Below are 21,042 nucleotides of genomic sequence, written 5' to 3' on the forward strand. Positions count from 1 at the left end.
GCGGTTGCTGGAATTTCTTAAAGAAGGCAAATTAATCTATTTTTTTCTCTTATTGAAGCAAACAAAACCAAAAAAAAAAACAAAACAAACACAAACAAACAAATGCTTTCCCCCTGCCTCCCCAAATAAAAAAATCAACAAATTCCCTCCCCAGGCAATTTTGTTCCCTTCTGATATGACCATGAGATAGTAACATCTGAGAACAGGTAATCCAGAGCTAAGGTAGGGCAGGGCAGTAGAACCTGAACTTTTCGTTGTTTGATCAGTGATTCAGTCTTCCTGTAACATACATATGCATGACACTGTGACTCCTGAAGCAGAACATCTCAGAGCTGCAGCACTTTAAGTGCTCTTAAAGGAAAATTTTCTTTTAAATGCTCTTAAGGGAAAACCTATATCCAGGTGAGTGCTACTAAATGAGGAATCCTGCACACATGCTGCAGTCAAACTCTGAGACCCCTCTCCTTGAAACAGCCTCTGATGCAGTAATTCTTTGTGCTCTTTCACCATCAACTTCAGGTTGATGGTGAAGGGTCAGGTACAGACAGAGACTTTCACATCATTGCTATTGAGATGACAGACCCCTCTCCCTTTGGTCTTTGGCCAAAGGAATTGTGAATTTCACTACTGGCCATGGTCTTAATTGAAAAATGAGGCATCAGGACTTGTGTCCTGACTTGCATGCCTCTCTTCCTTTTGCCCACACAGCTGCCATCTCCACGCCACCAGTGCAAGAGATTTGCTTGCAAATTAATGCCAAGAGCCACTGCAAGCTCCAGGTGCAGCTTTAATTCCACACTGGGATGTACCTCAGGTGGGTATTTCCTAGTTTTAAGAGGTTTGAGCTTCACTTGAACTTGCTACAGAATTTGCTGCTGACCTGACATGATGAACCCACAAAGGCAAACTTTATATTAACCAGACTCTTTCTCAGCAAATTTAGGTGCTAATTTATTCATGGTTGGCATACTGTTGGTTTAAAATCCTTCTGCAAGGCCTTCTCTGAGAGCAGCGGTAGCTGAACTTTAATGCTGAAGTTTTCCAATAGTCACCAGCTCAAATTCTTGCCCAGGAAACAGGAAGAAATAAATAAAGCTGAGGGATGCACAGTTAAAAACTTTTGCAATCACAAGGAATATACATTAAAAAAGCCCACCCAAACCAAACAAAACCCCACCTCTCTTGAGAATTTTTATTGGAGAGGGAAAAAAGGAGTGGGGAAGAGGAGAAGAAAAGAAAGAAAAGGGGAAGGAGAAGAAAGATTTTGTGATGAACACCTCTTTTTAGCAGAAATGTTTTCCTATATTTTCAAATGCAAATCGACTGCAAATGCCAGAATTCAGCCACTGGGATTTCATATGTATCCATACATATTAAAGGTATGTGTGTGCTTATGTGTGTATATGTACCTTAATCTATATATTTAGATATGGGCCAAATTTGGTTAAACACTCTGTAAAGAACAAAATGATGGCCCAGAAAGCAAAGAGTAAATGGTTGAACCATCAAGGACAACACATACAGGCAGACAGAATCCTGGGGGTGGCCGAGAAGACGATGAGTCAGGATTACTCAAGAGGATAAGCAGTTGCCTTGGTGCACCAACAGTGTAACCCTGATCCATTTCTTGATAGGCTTTACAGGAAAAGAGAGTTTCGTGCAGGAATCCAAAGGAGGATAGAGAGATGGCTGCACAGATGTTTATATGAAACTCTTCCCACACATGAAGGTAGCCTGAGAGAAATGCGAAGTGATTTAATATATGGACATTGAAAGCTGACACTATCAGATCAGACCGGCTTCTTCAAGCAAATAAGCAAAAATAGATAATACCTTAGATAATAAATAAAAGAACATGCATGAGTTCCATGTGCAGCAGTGTTTTTGAGCCCGAGGTCCTTATACCCGTAACAGTTTTAATTGAAAAGATGTCACAAATCAAACTACAGAATAACCTGCTGTAAATATTTCTAGGTGGATATCTTGTGTTTAACATGCAGGTTTGCAAAGATTTATGTAGTAATTTATGTAAATACTACACTTCTACTTTATGGAAATGTCTTGCTGATTGCTATGGACTCTTCTGAGATACATCTTGTAGATAACAATGCAGGTGTCTTTTATCACATGAAAAGGATCTTGTCAAGGAGTCTTCCATTTTTATCCTTCCATCCCTACCTTGAAGGAGTGGTGTGGTGTTTGTAGTGTTTTTAACTTGAGACAGAGTGTGAGAATGTGAGTTCATCATTCTTCAGTTCTTTACTTCCCAGTGCCTGTAAGGGTACTTAAGCTGACTATGAGAATTCCAGCACAAAACCTGCTAGAACATTTTGGCAGGTGTTATATTCTTTGCTCCTTAACATCTAATAAAGCAAGTCTGTCATGAAAATTTTCTTCCATAATTAGGCGTTCTGGTTTGGAATGGCCACTCATCTGCAAGAGTCAGCATCTGTCCTACACTTAAAACGTTCTCTGTCTGCCTCATCCGTGAACAGTGGCAGGGAATCTTACCATCAACTTGAACTTTGGATGAGGCCATGAAGGACTACCTCTGGATTTACTGAGACCAACAAGCTTAGAAATACCTGGTTACTTATTCATTAAATGGGATTTTTCATTGTGTGTTGGCATGAAGACATTTTTTTGGTTTTAATTAAATTATTTCCCCCTCTACCATGTGTGTGCCACTGTATGAGCCAAAGGTTTTGCCAGAGTTCCTACTCACGGAGGAAGAGACCTTTCCTGATGGCTCCTAGTGACGGTGCTGGAACCAACTGTGCCTGAGGAGCAAAGTGTGATGTTCTACAGGTAAAACCAAACACAAAAACTCCTGCAATTCCTGAACAATTATAATTTGTAATGCACTGATCCTTGTTATCTGTGCTATTTAAAGACCACATGCTCCTGCCTACAGAGAAAGAGCCAACGACATGGAAGATCACATGCACATAGGAAGAATCAAAATTAATTTATATGATCTTATGTTCAGTATGACTGCTTGCAATGTCATAGCTTTATTCAATAAATTTTGCTTCCTCTCTTTAAACAAATACACACAAAAATTTCCTAAGTAGTCTAGAAGTGATTATATATGGGGTAATAATTAATTTATGACAATTAGCACTATTAATACACTTTTAAGAGCAGTAATTCTGGTCACGGTAAACCCAGTTAGATGTATCTCATTCAGTTCCCCTTATGATGATAACCTTAATAATGCTTAAGGTAGCTTTGATCTCAGACCACAGTCATCTGTGGCTTGTGAGTATTAGTGCCCTTTCCTAAATGGTTGGAAAATGGAATCAGACCCCTTGATTCATTCGGTAAAATGAAGTGCATCAAATTTTAGTTGTGAGAGAGATTGTTAGATTCACTTCTACTGAATTCTGGGAACAAAACTGATTGTGGTGAACAATGCAGAGGGGATGCAAGAAAATTTCCTGGAAATTATTTGCAGTAATAAAGATAATAAAATGGGATCTTGAAGTACACCTAACTTTTCTGTTCTAAGTCCATTGCTATTACATCCAGCATTGCCAGAGATTTGTGATGTCAAATATTTCCCCTGAATCTCTTCTTCACTTACACTGGCAGAGAATAGCATGGTTCATATAACTTAGTAATAGTGAATTTACTTGATTTACTCAGATTTTGAGGTTATATATCTGAATAATAGAAAATGTTAGGTAATCAGTATCCAGTAAGCCCCAGTGGCTCATGCAAAAATTGAACAGGTGTGAAATAGGACAGAGCTTGTTCTGCAAGACTGTAAGGAAAGGAATGTATGGACTTAAAAAGATAACACATTTTCATTCACCTTGGCAAAGAGAATGAATGACTATGGAGATTGAATCCTTGTACTATTGACCAAATAAAACCAAAAGTTGTTAAAAAACAGCTTACAAGACATATTATCAAACACACAGTTAAAAAACAGTGCTAATGAAATTGCATCTTTTTTACAAGCCAAAAATAATTTATTTTTTTTTTTAGTGTATTAACAACTTCATCAATTAATTATTATGGAAATTTAAAACAAGACTGTTGAAGACTCAGGAAATATTCCCAGGTGGCACTAGTACTAGCAATGGTCCTTTCCTCTATCAAGTGCCCTGGTTATCAACTGAATAGAGTATTTGTTTTATCCAACACTTCTAATATTCAAATTTACAGGGGTAAAAATCCATCGAAACAATTGAAATGAGAATCATCAGCAGAGACCAAAAGATAGAGCCAAAAAAGCAGAAAACAACATACACCTTTGTGGCTATGTACAACTAAACTGCCTGGCACAGCAGTGCAATGGGGCAATATCCTGTGTGTTTAACCCACGGGACCCCAGCTGCAGAAACTTGGCAGTTCACAGAAGGATGCTCGTGGGCTACATGGTGGTGGTGGCACAGCTGCCTGTCACAGAATCCTCAGGGTTGGAAGGGACCTCTGGAGATCATCTGGTCTAAACCTCTTGCAAAGGCAGGATCTCCTAAAGCAGGTGAGACAGAAACACATCCAGGCGGGTTCTGAATGTCTCCAGACAGGGAGACTCCACGACCTCCCTGGACAGCCTGCTCCAGAGCTCTGCCACCCTCAAGGTAAAGAAGTGAGGTTCATGAAGTGAAATTTCTTGTGTTTTGGTTTATGGCCGTTGCTCCTCATCCTCATCACCGAAAAGAGCCTGGAATCACCCTCTTACCACATGCCTTTGAAATATTTACCTCCATTAATGAGACCCCCTCTGTCTTCTCTTCTTTAGACTGAACATGCCCAGCTCCCGCGGCCTCTCCTACGAGAGACGCTCCAGACTGCTGATAATCTTTGTGGCCTCTGCTGGACCCTCTGCAGTAGCTCCTTGTCTTTCTTGTACTGAGGAGCCCAGAACTGGACACAGCACTGCAGACGTGGCCTCACCAGCGCCCAGCAGAGGAGGAGGATCGCCTCTCGGGACCTGCTGGCCACACTCTGCTCTCTGGTAGGTCACGGAACCTTTTCCCCAGGTAACCCCACGACGCCGGCGGCAAAGATTCCTGCGGCCCCGCTGCCGCGCCTAGAAGCGACCCTACGGTCACCAGGGCGAGGAGCACCTTCGGGGCCCTTCCTCCAGGTGAGCCCGCAACACCCAAACTCCAGAGCAGGGGAAGCTCCGCGGCCGTCGGCGGGCGGCAGGAGGAGCCCGAGCCCAAGCCCCGATTTGGCGGAGGAGCGCGGAGGGCAAGGTGAGCGAGCCGGGGCGTGCGGCCGAGCCCGGGCGGCTCCGGCCGTGAGTCAGAGCACGGCGATGGGAGGCGCGGCCGCCCGAGCGAGGGAGCAGTGAGCGAGCGAGAGCGGCTCCGCCGGGCGGAGGCGGGGGCAGCGTGTCCGGCCCAGACCCCTCCTCCCGCCTTCCTCCGCCCGCTCCCCGCTCCCTCCTCCCTCCCTCTCTGCGCGGCTCTCCCGGGGACGCGGAGAGGCGCCGCCGGGCGCAGGGCCTGGACCGCGCGGCTGCCCGCGCTCTCCCACCGCCGCTCCCACCGCCCGGCCGCGGGCTGGATGTAGCCGGGCGCCCCGCGGGGGCTGCAGCAGCAAGATGGCGGGTAGGCATCGCCCCCCTCCTCCTTCCCGCACACGCCGCCTCCCCGGCGAGGCGCCAGCCCTCCCTCCTCTATCCCCCCTCCTTCTCCTCTCCCCCGCCCCGGCTTCGGGAGCGCTGCCCGCCGCTGTCCGGGCTCGGAGCGCAGGGGCTGCGGGGCGGGTCGCATCGGGGGGGGCGCAGCCTCGCGGGCGGGGCAGGGTCACGCGTGGCACGGAGGGTCGGTGGGCGCATTGGCACATGGTGCGTGTGTGTGTGTGTCTTCCCCACCGCAGATCTGTCGCTGCTCCAGGAGGACCTGCAGGAGGAGATCGACGGATGTGAGTGGGGACGGGGGGGAGCGGCGAGGCGGCTTTGGAGCGAGGAAGTGGCTTCCGCGGGGGAGCGCCCAGGGTGCATTGTGGGAGGCGGCGGGGAGGAGGAGGAGGAGGAAGCCATGGCCATGCTCCGCTCTTCCCGGTGTCCATGACCCGGTCCCGGTCGCGCGTGGGGCTGCGCCGGGCTGTCCCGCGGGGTGCGTTGGGGGCTCCGTTAGCGGCCGGCCCGGCGGGAGCGAGGGACGGAATGAGGGAGGGAGAGAGGGATGGAGGGATGGAAGCAGGGGAGGCTCTGCCTGCGGGCGGCGTCCCCTCATGGCCCGGGCACGGCAGGGCGCCGTCGGGGAGGAGCTGGAGGAGGTTAAGGCTGCTGCATCTGCAGCAGCATGTGGCTTGCTCGTTCCTTTTATATCTCTGTATTTTGTATATCTTTTTTGTGTCCCCCATCCTTTGCGCCCCCCCCACCCCTCCCCCGCGGGCTCTTTTCCTTGTGAAGAGTCTGGAGCGCATGTCCTGTGAGGAGCGGCTGTGGGAGCTGGGGATGCTTAGCCTGGGGAAAAGAGGCTCAAGGAGAGACCTTGCTGCTCTCTACAGCTGCCTGGAAAGAGGCTGTGGGAAGGTGGGGGTCGGTCTCTTGTCCCAGGCAACCAACGACAGGAGAGAGGATATGGCCTCAGGCTGCGCCAGGGGAGGTTCGAGTTGGACACCAGGAGGGATTTGTGCTCAGAGAGGGTGATTAGATACTGGAATTCGCTGCCCAGGAGGTGGTGGAGTCACTGTCCCAGAGGTCTTTAAGGAAAGTGGATGTGACACTCAGTGTCCTGGTCCAGTTGAGGAGGTGATGTTCTATCACAGGTTGGAAGTGATGATCTCAGAAATCTTTTCACACATTATTGATTCAGTGAGTCCTGATCCCCTGGAGAGATCTATGGGGAAGAGTTAATGTCAGGGTGCAAAGTAGCAGAATAGTGGCTGGGGTGTTGCAAAAATTACTAACTCCGGGCTGAGAAGCCTTAGCATGGCGGGCTGAGATGTTACTCAGGTGAGAATGTGTCTGTTGATTGTGTTGATACTGAAGGAGGTTCTCGTAAGCAGGGGAGGATGAATTTTGGGTGGAAAGTGAAAATGGAGGTGGAGGCAGGCGCCTGCTGTGGGTGTGCAGAGCCCTGGTTGCTGCCTGAAGGTGTTTTGTCTGCTGTGCAATCTGCAGGGCATCCCCTCTCCAGAGCTGGAGTGCAGGACAAAAACCTTGTGTTTTGTGGCTTACGTTTTTAGAAGAGATCTATTTAAACTTTTTAGGATTTAACTGATACATCTTCTTTTTCATTTTTGTCAGCTGACATTTAGAAGGCTCCTATTGTGCTTTGCCTTGCACAAAGAAGGAGCATTTCCCTCAGGCTTTTTTTTTTTTTTTAATTCAGCGTGATAAGTCACTGTTTGAAAACTCTATGTGATTACAGAGGACTTTTTCAGAAGGGACACCCTTAACAAAAACAATGCATTTTTAAGTTTCCACTTAGATTATAGTTTTAGTTGACTGAAGGACGGGAATTGAAATTATCTGTAGTCATCAGAGGGGTGGCTGAAGCTGTGGGTTCTTGGTGCTGGTCTTCAAAAATGAAAAAAATGTATGCTTGGAGATATGACTCAGTCCAGATGAGAACATCCTGAAGGCAGAAGCCATAGAAATACAAAGATTTGAAACCTCATTAAAAATTACTGAGGTTTTGATGGAAGTAGATAAAAGCAAATGTCTCAGTACTTATGCATGGTATTTTAAGAGGAGAAAAACCAGGACTGTGTGTGAATCAGTATGTGTTGCATGGATGTAGTTCAGTCTCACAGTAGCTTCCATGGTTCTAAATTGTACGTGATTTTGTTCTTGGGTGGTGTCTGTGAGCCAAAGAAAAATAATACAGATCAAGGAGACTGTACATATCTAGTCAAAAATACTGTTTCTTGTAGTATTATTTGAAACAGCTGTGCTTTGTATCCATATACAATACCTTTTACACAACTATGAAAGTGTTTCCAATTGATTGGTTGCACCTATGAAACAAGACAAATAAGACAGAAAGTTGCAACTCCTGCCTGAACCCCACCCCACAGTATCCCTCTGTTGTAAATATTTCAAATGTTTGCAGCTCTTTCAAGTAGCAGAGTTAGACACTGGTTTAGAGGTGTATTACTGGAGCAGTAGAATGCAATAGTGATAAAACTGGAAGTGCTGGCAGCTTTATTCCTGTGTGATTCTGCCAGCTGCATTCTTGCTATTAAATGTACTAAGCTAAATTTAAGGAAAAATAAGAGAGAAATGTTTGCAGGCATACCTGTAGTCATGGTCAAATAATTTAGGAGGAAGAATTAGATAAATATAAAATAGTATGATTGATTGACTGGCTATTGTGGAAAGTGAACTATGTTTTCAGTAAATATTTGGGCTTTTAACTGATCTGATACCAAGCAATAGCAAGACGTTGTGAGGGTGTGCTGTCGAAATCAGGACTGTTTAAGACTGGATGCGTATGTCAAGGTCTGGATTGGACATCTGAAGCTGAGTCTGTGCATATGGCTTGGGGCATTTCACTAGATTAGGTATTCTGTAGCTCATCAGTGAGCCTAGGTTTGAGTTAGAATCATACAATTTCTTGCTATTGTTGTATTGTTTGTTTTTATTTTTTCCCCTTTGGTAATGAGAATTTTCAGTGTGATTCAGTGTTTCCCCCTAAAAAAAGGAATCATTAAGGTGACTTAAGAGATGTCTTTTGTTGGTCGTGTTCTAAAGTGTTAGGAGAAGGTCCTGGAGCTGAGCAAACAACCATACACAGTTCCTGCTGGAAGTAATGAACCAAGCATCTGTGCATATTTTAGATAGGCAGAGTGCAGAACAGCTGTTTTATGATCTTTGTTTTTTAAGGTTTCTGGAGTCAAGTGTTCTACTGGAAAATTGGAGTTTAATCAACAACTTGTACAACTGTACAATTTGTTCTTCTCATTCATTATGCCAACTTGCTGGGTGCTAATTAACCTGAAATATAGAACAGTAAAGTATTATATCTTTGGAGTAGTGTTTTAATAGCTGCTTGTGAAACAAAGTTTACCTTTTCTCTGAAGAAAACTTGATAAATATTTAGGTTAATGAAACATTCCTAGATTTCAACAGAGAACAGTAAATCTGCTGTTGGAGTAGTGGAGACCTTCAGAAGTTATGCTCTGGAAGGCATCTGTTTTAAAAAAATAACCTTCCTTTTGTTGATTTGTTTAAGAGGTCAGAGATTAAACAAGAGCTTTCATAAGAAAGGCTTTCAGAGAGTGGTTGATAAACCAGCTGAATTGACTTTTAAATAATTAATTTTAGCTTTGGTTTGCATTTCTGTTTTGAAAGCTTCATATTATTTTTCTGCTCTTGGTTGCTTGGTAACCACTGGAAAGCTCTGATTTTTTTTTTTCTTGAGGTGAATGCATACTTTACACCTGATATATTATGCAGATGATTTCTTTAAGTAGTTACATAGCTTGTAAATGGCATTTCAGTATTTTCATTTTAGCTGATATTTCACTTCTGTAGATGCAGCTCCTGATGTCAAAGGCTGTGATAATAATTGAAGAAATTCTGGTTCTTCCAGAATTCTTTAGCCAGTTGCTTTTCCTTGTTTGCTTGTTTGAAGTAAAAGGACAAATAATCCAAAACCAAGACAGTGAGTATACCCTGGCTAAATGTACAGAAGGCTGTAAAAGAAAAAATAATTCCTAGATGTTCTTATTGTGAAAGACAACTTAATTGACTCTAACCCCTTTCAAATAAGGAACATAAAATTGCATTTCATTTATGTGAAGATAAACCTAAGAGGAATCCTTGTGTGAAATTATCCATTAAAGGAAAAACAGAGAAACAAAGGCACCTCACTCTAAAAAAAATAGGGTGAAAATTTAAAAATACAAAGTGGAAGCCTGAAGAAAACTCTACATGCCACTACTTGTGTTGTTGGCTTCCTTGTTCTTCTGTCTAAAATCTTGTACAATATATGAAAAGTCAGGGAAAATCTGGCATTTATTCAGATCTTTTGTTTTGTGCATACAAAATCAAAGTAGAGTAACTGTCTAAGATAAGTATAGAACCAAAAAAAAAAAAAAGATAGGCAGCAAAAATGGTTGAAAAGCAAACGTGGGCTTGTGGAAAATAAAGTGTTCTTTATGACTCTTGCCAGACAGTTTGTGTTCCCCCCTCCCCTGGCTGTTTCTGAAGGCTGAACTGATCAGTACAGATAGATGAAATGAAACGTACCATGATGCTGAGGTCTTTCAGTCTGACCACTGATGTGTGCAGGATGTGTGCTCTAAAAAATAGAGCCATCTGCAATTAGAATTCAGATTTGGAAAGGGGGATAGCTTTATTAAGCTCATTATTTTAATTGTGATTTAAATCAGGAGAGAAAAATTTTGATCTGATAACTGGTTTTAATATTATTTTATATTTGATTTTAGAAAAAGTCTTTGTTAGTGATAGTTGACAGCTGCATTTGCATGCAACATCAGGACTTCTGGTAGTTGCAAGTATACGTGCTTGCTTTGGTGGTTATGTAGTTTACTCAGATTTTGAAACTTTACCTTTTGCCATGCTGACCATAGTGAATTTCCTTTTTCTGTATACTTAGTTTCCAGATGTTTCAACTAAAAAATGCAGAAAATTGAGTTTTAATATCACACATTGTTTAGACAGTTCTAGTTCAGAACTATTAGATGAGTTTTTACATATATATACACACCTATGGGTAAACTTGTTTTCTTTAACACAAGTGTTTAATGGTATGATAGATTTAAAATTTAGCCATAGGTGATTTTTATAATTGGCAAATCTAATGTTACTGTTTGGATTTTGATGGTGGATGAAAGAGTTCTAAAAACTAAAAACAGTAGTAATGATCCAATATAGGTCTGTTTTTGTCACTGAGTTATTTTCCATTGATTAAAGAGGGAGGACAGGTCTTCCTAGCCTCTCCTCCCAGCTGGCTTCTCAGTGAGTGAAACACTTATTTAGCTGAGCTGAAGAAAATTCTCTTTGTGCATCTGCAGATGTCAGAAGCTGTTTTGTCATTGATGCTATGTTCTTTTTCCAGGTGATGAGCAAATAATCTGGCATTAGCAGTGAGCTTGTGTTGGTTGAATTTTTTTAATTAAATTACTGTCTTAGACTTTGAGTAGGGCACAAGTCTCTTTCCAAATGGAAGCTAATTTAAATTTAATTTTTAAGCCTTTTTAAATAATAGTTTAAGTAAAAAGATGTTGTTTCTTGCTTTGTTGTTATTTTGTTTTTGTAAAATCAGTCTGTATTTCCCTGTAGTGTCAAATCACAGTCACAGCTTGATGCTGTGTTATAGTTTTTATTCTCTGGCACTGAATTATGCTGGCATAACATGTATTCAGTATGTTAAAATTCACCTTCCCTTTCCCACAGCTGTATGTAGCAATATCAGAAGCTTTTGCACTGTGGTTTCTTTGTTCCTTCATCACAGAATAAGAATTGACAGATTTTGTTATGCTGGTAGTTGTTTTGTGTAAGGCTGCACATTGTATCACTTCTTAGACTTAATTCCAGCTTTGAGCATAGCTCAGTTTCCAATATGATGTTCAAATGCCCTGTTGCAATACTGACCTTTTGGTCCCATCAGTGTCTGAGCTCTGGTGAAAGAGTGCTGAGATAGTTTGAGTTAATGGGTTGGCATTTCAGCATTTCAAAAAAAGTAATAACAGAAATTAATGGTAGATTTTCTCTGTAGTGATTGGAATCAGTTCTCTGGTGTTACTGAGATTCTGCTCTTTTGGGAATCCAATAACCATTCCTTAATGCTAATGAAGCACACGTGTTAAGTCTGTTGCTTTCCCTGGAGATCAGGGTTTAATTCTCCCAACACTTCAGTTCATTTCTTTGTCTTTTAATGTGGTGATTGACCCTCAGAAACTGGGAGACTCAGGTGGATGGGTGTTTCCCCGTGGAATTCTGGTGTTAGTGGTCTCAGGTGGGTAATGGTTAGTCTCTCCAGCAACCTCTTAGGATCCTAGAGAAAAGACTATGATGTGAGGAAAGGATTGTGCTTGATTTGATGTTGGCTAATGAACCTTCCTCATGCAGCTGCACATTTTTTCTCCATTACACCTAGAGGATTGAAGAAGTAATTTTCTAGGCTTTCAGCTTTCTGAGGCCACTAGCATCACTTCTGATGTGGGAGTGTGCTTTTCACCCGCCACCTTTTATTATCCCATCTCCGGCAGGGATCCTCAATTAAGGTTGCCTTTTTTTTTTTTTTTTTTTTTTTTCTTCTCCTTGTCTCATTATCTTCTAGGGCTTTGGGTATTCTCCTCCTTCTCTCTTTCCCATTTGCAGCTAAAAAACAGGGAGTGAAAGAGTCATGAAGGAGCTGAAAATGTTCAAAATCCTAGGCTCAAGATAGTGAAACCTTGGTGCTTGCAGTTATTTCTGACTGCTGACCTATTGTGGAGGTGGCAGACTGCAGTGTGTTGAAGATAAAATGCTTTTCTTTCCTGTGTGTGCCTTTTCCTGCTAAGACTTTTCCCACTGTGTGGGCAAGGAAGTTTTCATTGCAAGAGTTATAATATGAGCAGAACTGGATGAAAGGATAGCTTCTGCTTTGAGAGCTGGAGGGACAGTTCCCTCTTTGGAAGAGTGAGGCAGGGACAGCTGCCCCTAAAGGTTCCCAGAATATCAGTGCTCCTCTGTCTGCTTTAGAAGGTGCAGTATAAGAGAAACCAATGTGGCCGTTCTTTGGTTTGAGAGGGATGCTGCAGTTTTTTCTGGCAGTAGGGTGTTAAAACCCTACTGATAGGTTGAAAGTGTTAGGGTATGTTTGTGAAGGGTGTTTGTTTGCAGCAGCAGAACAAGTGCCCTGACAGTTGAGACCACTGCTTTGGTGGGTTTTGCTTACTGTTTTTAAGATAAAGAAAATAGAGAGATAAATAGTACTATAAATATGCGTTATTCTCTGTACAGTTTCTGGAAAAGCTGAATAGTTTAATGTATAAAATGGACATGGTATATGAGTGATATTGCAGACTATTGAAGCATTTTTCTCTGATAAACAAATCTGCTTAGGGAATTTTTTTTTTTGTGGTGTTGCCATAGTGCCTGAACAGTTCCTAAATATTTGAATGGAAGATAGATTACCTTTTCCTTCCTCCCTAGCCTACAGGACGAACAGCTTGATTAGTCTTTAGGGATGCTTGCTTGTGCAAGTAATGTAAACATGAAATTGCATTGGAATGAACACTCGTGACTTCTTACTTGTTTTAAGAGTGAATCCACTGCGTTCTGTACTTCTCAACCTTCTCCCATAGAGCAGTTTTGTACTTTATACTAAGCACAGACAGGACGAGTGTGGAGAGTTGAAGGAAGAATTTATCTGTACGCCCAGAAAACACGGAGATTTATCCCACTGAGAGTTTTGAAAGCTATCGAGCAGCATCTCAAGAACATTGTCTGGGATTTAAGTGGAGAAGAGGAAGAGTGCAATTAGGAAGTTGAAAGGGATTTATGTTGCAAAGCCATGTTTTACATCTTATGGATATACTAGTTGTAGAGGTTGCCTTCTCTGCTGTGCTTAGCCTAAATAAGTGTATTTTAGTTACTGCAGTGATGCCGTCCAAGTCACTGCACAGTGGAGCAACACTTGGTAGCTGATACATCATAACTCATGGTGTCAGATCAAGCATTGCCAAGCTTCCACAAGTCTTTGGGGTGTTTGAGCTTCAGCTGCTTGCTTCATATCTCTCTTCCTTCTAGTTAGTCCAGTGTTAAGGCACGTATAGTTTGAACTTGGTGGTTTTGTGTGTACCAGATATCCAGTTGTGAGGCAGAATGTGAGCATTGCCCAGAGCACAGTGAATGCATGTGTCCTATTGTGGTAGGTCCAGAGAGAATGTGTTGGTTGAAGATGGAAGCAGGATTTTCCTCAGTCAGTCATGAGGTCAGTTAAAAATCCCATGAATAGCAGTGCTCTGCAGAGAGGAAAGGGATACCTTTCTTTGATGGTAATGACCATGTAGAGGAGAAAAAAAAAAGTACCTTAGAGGAACTTCCTACTTGCAGTACCTGGCTTTTGCTTTACTCCAACCTCATTCCACAATTCTTGAGCACATGCGGTTGTTTGGAAAGGGTAGAAGACAGGGACTTAAATAGCAAGGAACTTGAGTGCCTTGGTGATGGGCGTGACATGCTCCCTCCAGGAAATAGGCAGGCAGAATATAAACTGTTGATTGTTTTAACTGGTAGCTTGGATGTCCTCTTTGTTTCAGTTTCCTCTGGAGCAGCATTTGTTGCAGGTCAAACTTTTAACTGGTAGAAGGTACATTCAACTATTGTGCAAATAAATGACTAGTGAGCAATATGAGATAGAGCTATTCCTTCTTTTTCAGAGCAAATTAGGATTTTCAATGCTGCTTGTGTATGCCTGCAAGGAACAAACTTGCGTATAGCTGCACCTCTTCTTGCTTGAAGAGTTTTGTATTGCCCCTTGTTTCCTCTGATGCTTAATGACAAACCAGCTCCTGGGGCAGCTTGATAGCTATCTTTATATGAAGGCCTTTGCTAAATGAAAATATTCTCATAGTCTGTTACATTTAGAATATTGAGTCTTTGAAATTTGCTGTGCCATGCTTGCATCAGCTCTGTGTGTAATCAGCTGCTGATTTTTTGATTCCTGTGTCTTTCATCTGCCAAGTGTTCCCTGGTCCTAGCCCCTGAAACCTGTACTAAAGCTTTATTTTAAGGGTTTTGCTGTCTGTGCTTGGAGGTGTTAGCAAGCTCTGCTGTCCAAATGCTAATTAGGGGCTAATGTGGTAATTGCATCAGAGCTGCATTGCATTTCCACCTTTCTTATCTTCTTCCTGCCTCTCTATTCCTGCCCCACCCCCCAACCCAGTCCTGACAAACTTGGAGTTCAGACAGCGGGGTCTGTGCATACAGGTGTGGTAACTTGACTTTCATAAGAGGCTCAAGTCTGATGGTACACCATAGTTTGAAGGGCTAATTTAGGAGGGAAATGAAGAAGAAGAAGGGTGGTTCTTGTTTCTGCTAATATGGTAGGTGGGCTGGATTCTAAGATTATCACTGGCAGTGATGACTTTTGCTGAGTAGAATCTCACACCTTGTGGCATCTCAGTTGCATTTCCAGTCTTGGACTACAGCAGGAGGAAAACAGAAGAAAGTTCGTAAGTGTCTCCTGGAAAAAACAGCTCCTACTTGCTGATGGTGGGTCCTGTGATGACCAGTGAATGATGCTTGGATTGGGCAGGCAGGGTGGTAGGATTCAGCATGACAAGTACATTCTGTAAAATTTGTGTGATTGCCATTGCAATAGCTGTTGGTTAATGTTACTGAAGCAGTGCAGTAAATATGTGGTAGCAAATGAATCTGAAATAGTGCCACGGATGCTTTGGTCTGTGTTGTTGCCACAGAACCAGAGCTGGGACATTGTGCAGTAGGAAAGGGTAAAGAGTAGTGAGTTCAGCTGTGAACAAATGCAGATGTTTGAGCATTAGTGCTCATGCTGAGGTGAATTTCTCTTTGCAGCACATCAGATGCAAAGTGATGTTTCTTACAGAATGTTATATGGAAATTAATGTGTTTACAATATTGAAGGACTGAAAATACTACTTGTGTTCTGCAGAATCGAAGGTGAATTTATTGTTTTGTAATATGGAGGGTAGTAATTTAGAACAAAACCTGCTGCTGTTATTTTGTGGTCATGATATCAAATGTCTGGGCTCATAAGACTGCAATTCTTGCTTTACAGTTAGGCAGAAAAATTACTTGCCTGAACAGCAGAACAGAATTCAAGTTTTTTCTACATATAAGTGCTGTATTATCCTGAATATCCATATGATAACAATTGATGTAGAGTGTAATAAGTAGCTTATACTATTGACTTAAACTTTTATTATTGAAAATATTTATTATAATTTTATTATTGAAAATTATTTTATTATTGACTTTTATTATTATTATTCAGTTACTATTGAATTAAACTTATTATACTTTAATTGAATAAAATTACTCCATTTTAGTAGATATATCTGCCATGTAGATTTTGCCATAGATCTTTGAAAGAGAACTCTTTGGGGATGCAGAAGATAAAATGAGAGAACTGTTAATATTAACTAGAAATCTTGAATCCTTAAAGCTGTTTGTTGCTCAGCTTTGAGAATTGAAAATTGCCTGTTTTTCTAAAATGCACTTCATGTCACTGAGTTTCTATACCAAAACAAAGAAGAATATGTTTCTGCTGCAGAGCTCGTAACAAATACAGACAAACAAAAAGAATACGTATAGGCCTTGTTTTTGCCCAGTCTATGGCAGAGAATTGTTCCTGCACTATTAAAAAAGAAAAATAATAGTTTGTTTTTTTTCAGATGTGATTCTGTGCACCTCTTTGTAAAAGATTCAGTATGAGAGACCTGTGTGAAACATACTGTGAGGTTGAGATATGTAGTAGAAAAACCAATTCCCTTGAAAACTGGCCTAGAGGCTGTGGTTTTATAGGGGACTGAGTTCTAAATGGACCTCTGTTTTGTTTTTGTATGCTCAGCCAAGCTTGGCAGTGGTTGACTAAACACCTCCAAACATAGTCTGCCTCAGCAAGATTGCTGTATAGTTTGTGTTAGTGAATAACTGTGTTAAGTCATTATTGTATCCTTGCCATAAAACAGAGGATAGCTTAAGGGAAACAGGAGATCTTAAAGCAGGGAATGTTAATATATGTTTTCATGCAGTACAGTATGGACCAGATGCAAGCTAGGCAAGCTTGAAGAACTTCTACAAAAAAACACTCAAAAAATGTTTTGATGGGAAAATAGAGGTACAGAGGGGAAGTTACTTGGCTTCTGTAATACAACAGATTAATGACAGGCATGGAGCAAAAGGTAGTGCCTGTCTTGTCAAAACACAAGGAAGCATCATGTAACATCATTGTGCATTTGCTGTTTCTCCTCCTGACACGACTAGTGACTTTAAACTCCTGGGATAGTATGTTCTTGTGGAAACCCCTGTTTTCTCTAGCTCTGCTTTTGTGTGCTGGTGCGAACATGCAAAACCAGATTAGAAGGTAGTTAATGCCCTGCACTTGCATTAGTTTTCAGTGATGTCTTGTATCTTGTATGCTTATATGCTTTCTGTGGATTTGGTCCATACTTGTACCTGTTGGAAAAAGTGGAGAAAAACAAGAAAATTGACCCATAGTTTTTCTGCAGTAGATAAGTAATACGTGGTCCTGTTGCCTGGGCTACATTCTGAAGTGGGAAGAAATTTGTGTGTTCTGCATTTGAGTTAGCAAAAATTTGTACTGGTTTTGACTGGCATGGAGTTCAATTTCTCCATAATACCTTGTATGCCACAATGTTTTGGATTCGTGCTGAAGCTAGTGTTGATAAATCTCTGATGTATTTCTGTTGGAGGCAGGGCTTAAACACTGGCATGCCTTTTCTGTTCTTCATGGTGCCTTCCCAGTAATTAGGCTGGAAATGTGCAAAGTATCCCCATGTAAGCTACTCTGAAGAACTTTAACTCTGTCCCAGCCAAAACCAGTACACTTGCGTTGTTTAAGGGTGTGTTTTGCATTTGTAAAATTTGAAGCAGAAGCTTCTGTGGTACTTACTCAAGTGCTCAAAGTTGGGTGGAAAGCTGAGTAGGGCTGAAGAGGCAATACAGTGTTCAGTTAACAGCCTTTTTGGTGTAATGTGGAGGGAATAGCAAAGTGACTTGGTTTATTGAATAATGCAAAGTGTGTCCTTTATGCATTTTAGATGAGGAGTGGTTAGATTTTGGTGATTCATGTTTGTGGCAAGTTGAAGACACACATCCACTTGAGGGTCTTTGTTACAATGGGAATTCTTTGTTAGAATGGACTGGCTCTTTTGACTTGGATAGGTGTCATGAAAGTGAAAATGAATATGTAACTGTAGCAGCACTTTACTAGAACTATAAACTGTTCATGTGCTGATTGATTTATTTTTACCACCCTTTTCTTCCCTGTATTATAATTGTGTTAATCGAGGTGCTGTCATTTGAATGATCTCTTCTGTAACTATGAGCTGAGATGCTGGAATTATTTAAATAATAAATGTTTGGTAGCAGGGGCATATTAAGATCAGTGTAGTGCTCAGCCTTATTTTACAATTCATAAACTCAGTAGAGTCAAATCCACACAACTCAGTGTTTGAACTAGTAGGATACATCAAATGGATAAATTGTAAGCAGATGCTTGTATTTTTATCATTGGTATTTACATCTGTATATATCTATATAGATATATACATCTTTATAGAGTGGATTTAGCAGTTGGGTTGACTTAACTGGTTTCTTGAGGCAAAAACTGTAGAAAAATAAATGTAGAGGGCACAAGGAGGAGCATAGAACAAAGCTGAGGTTGAGAAGAAAGAAATGGAGTGAGTAAATTTGGTGGTGCATTTAATTTTGCATTAATGAGTTTGATAGCTAAATAATTATTGTCAGCAGTATAGTAATTTTTATGTTGGCATTTTAACATAGCTTCTTCAATTTATGTTTTTAAATTTACAGTGTGATCAGCAGACACTGAAATAGAAAAATAGGACCGTCACAGAACTAATTTCACTGTTGAGTTTGGGGAGAAGTAGGCTGAGGGGTGACTTCATCACTTTCTGTAGATTCTTGAGAATGGGAAGTGGAGAGGGAAATTATTTAACTTTTGGTCAGCCCTCAGGTGGTTGGGCAGTTGGACTGGATGATAGTTGAAGATACCTTCAACTGAAATAGTCTAGGTGTGAGATGGCAGAACTAAACAGAAAAATCCTTGGTCTTAGTTGGACTGATGGGTTGAATTAAAGGCCTAGGAGCCTGTGAAAGGATGTAGCCTGTTCCTTGTTAACTTAACCTGGCTTAAAGTCCTGGCTTGCATTAGGAGTTCATTTTTACTCACCTCCCACTTCCTGTGAAAATAAAACTGATTCTTGCAAAAAGCCCAAACTAAACAAGAATAATTGAACCCAAACAAACCCACAAGCCCAAACCAAACACAAGTTCAAACAGTTATGTAAACCTGGAGTTGCTAAACACTTTCCCTTTGTGTTGCAATAGCTTTTTGCAGCTGATCTTTATTTTCAGCCTTCCCTTCCTCCCCCTGCAGTTTGTTATTCTATCCTCTACCTTAGACATATCTAACACCACTAATTCCTCTTCTCAGATTGCTCTTCCATTTCCTTTGGCTCCTCAAGTACACTTTTGTCCTTTTTCCCATCTCTTAGATTGTTCTTGCAACATGCTCTTTCCCCATAACTTTTTCACTTGATTTCTGTCAAGAATTTCGTGTTCTCTCAGCAACTGCAAAATCTGGTCCCTTGTGCATGGATGGGATCAGTTGATGTCCATGGATTCTCTATGCAGAAAATGGGAAAATTATTTTGTTGGTAAAAGGGTGCCATTAATTTAGTTTATGCCTAAAAATATAACTCTTCCGGAACTCGGTGTTTTTGACATTTTAAGTACAGTAAGGAAGATGTTAATGCGTCTGCTGTTTATGTATTCTGAATGTTGAAAATAATGAGACACTATTTGGCAAGCAATTTATATAGCACAGCATAACTGTATGCAAAGTAAGAGTACAGTAATCTTTTTTCTTCCATTTGTAGAGTTCATTTTAAAAAAGTAATTGTTGGACTTGTATACCTGTGTTCTGTTCTCTAATTGCAAGTTATGAAAAGGCATTTCAGAGGGATTTGGGTAGACTGAAGAATAGGGGTACTCTACTGTAGTGCTGTGTTTTCAGGATGATGGACTTGACTTTTCAAGCAGGTGATCTTATTTGCAGTCAGAAGTGTGTGTTTGCTATGGGACTGAGTTTTAGAGCAGTTTTGAGGGCATATGAAAACTGAAAAAGTGGTAATTCAAATCCTAATTCTTAAGCAGCTCTGCAGAACAGGACAGGACTTCTTTCCACTTCTCTGGTTTTATGCTGATAAAGCGGTCAGTATGTGAAGTTCCCTGATGATTTGCTGGTTAATAATTATGCAGTAGGTGAATTGCACCCATTTTATTTGGTAGTCAGATCTAGCAATGTGCTGATTTTTTTTTTTTTACATGCTTAATTTATATTTTTCTGTTTTAGAACAAAGTCTTTTTGGTCTGTGTGATCGTGTTGTATAAACTCTGGGCTACCTGCAGCTATGATTTGAGTGTGTGTCTTCAAAAAGTTGACTTTACAATTAGATAAAAGTCATTTGCTTGAGAAAAACATAAGTTATAAAAATACTCAGGAAGTTCAGTGATGACTCTTACATGGAAACTTAGAGAAAAGACTCAAAATCCATTTATACATCATCTTGTCAAGTCACACTTGTATAGAAAGGACTTTATGGGGGCTGGGGAAGCTGGTGGGAAGAATGTGATGCAGTTACTAAGTATGTTGTCAATGGGACCTTGCCTAGACTTCTGTATTTCAGACCAACAACAGACATCATTTTAGTGTTAAACTACTGTGATTATAAGGAATATTTCTGATGTCTCTGATAGTTGGTGTCGATGACTACAGCTCAGAGTCTGATGTGATTATTATACCTTCAGCCCTGGACTTTGTCTCACAAGATGAAATGTTGACGCCTTTGGGAAGATTGGACAAGTACGCTGCAAGTGAGAACATATTTAACAGGTATGCTTTTAAAATGTCCTGTCTGGCTAATGGTATGCAAACTATTAATCTGATTCAAATCTGATTCAAGTTAATTTGCATGGAATACAAATGATTTCAAAAAACGCAACACCTTTATGAAACTCCTGGGTTTCCACCCCTCCTTCTGTTTGCTCATGCACCTCCTACTTAGACCAAAATATTAATGATAACAGAAAAACACAAGTTCACCTTTTAAGCAACTGTACTAAAGGACTTCTTCATCAGCTGGAGCACATTGTTTAGGTTTTTGTGCAGATGCTAACATTCCTGTTGGCACAGGACTGTAAGGTGATAGTGAACTCCATCCATAACTGTGTGAAAGTGAGTTTAAGAAAATACTTCATGAAAGGTCAGGAGAGCATAATGAATAGCCAAGAGGTTGCCAAGAGAAACTCAAGAACTTTATTACAGAATCAATCTCCTCTGTAGTTTACAGTTTGAGTATTGC

The 21,042-nt window shown here is 41.2% G+C and overlaps 1 protein-coding gene across 3 annotated transcripts in view; it reads left to right on the forward strand.

The window, feature by feature from the left end:
• The first annotated feature begins 5,833 nt into the window (after positions 1–5,833).
• PPP4R1 (protein phosphatase 4 regulatory subunit 1) overlaps positions 5,834–21,042 on the forward strand; it is a 66,373-nt gene continuing 51,164 nt past the window's right edge. For 2 of the 3 annotated variants that reach the window (XM_062488081.1, XM_062488091.1), the window contains exon 1: positions 19,681–20,573. In XM_062488081.1, the coding sequence (XP_062344065.1) occupies positions 20,425–20,573 (149 nt within the window). In that variant the 5' untranslated portion in view covers positions 19,681–20,424. Of the gene's footprint in view, positions 5,887–19,680; positions 20,574–21,042 lie in introns of those variants that run through there. The other variant, XM_062488101.1, reaches the window with a different exon arrangement.

Source organism: Cinclus cinclus, chromosome 1, assembly GCF_963662255.1.
Source record: "Cinclus cinclus chromosome 1, bCinCin1.1, whole genome shotgun sequence".
NCBI lineage: Eukaryota > Metazoa > Chordata > Aves > Passeriformes > Cinclidae > Cinclus > Cinclus cinclus.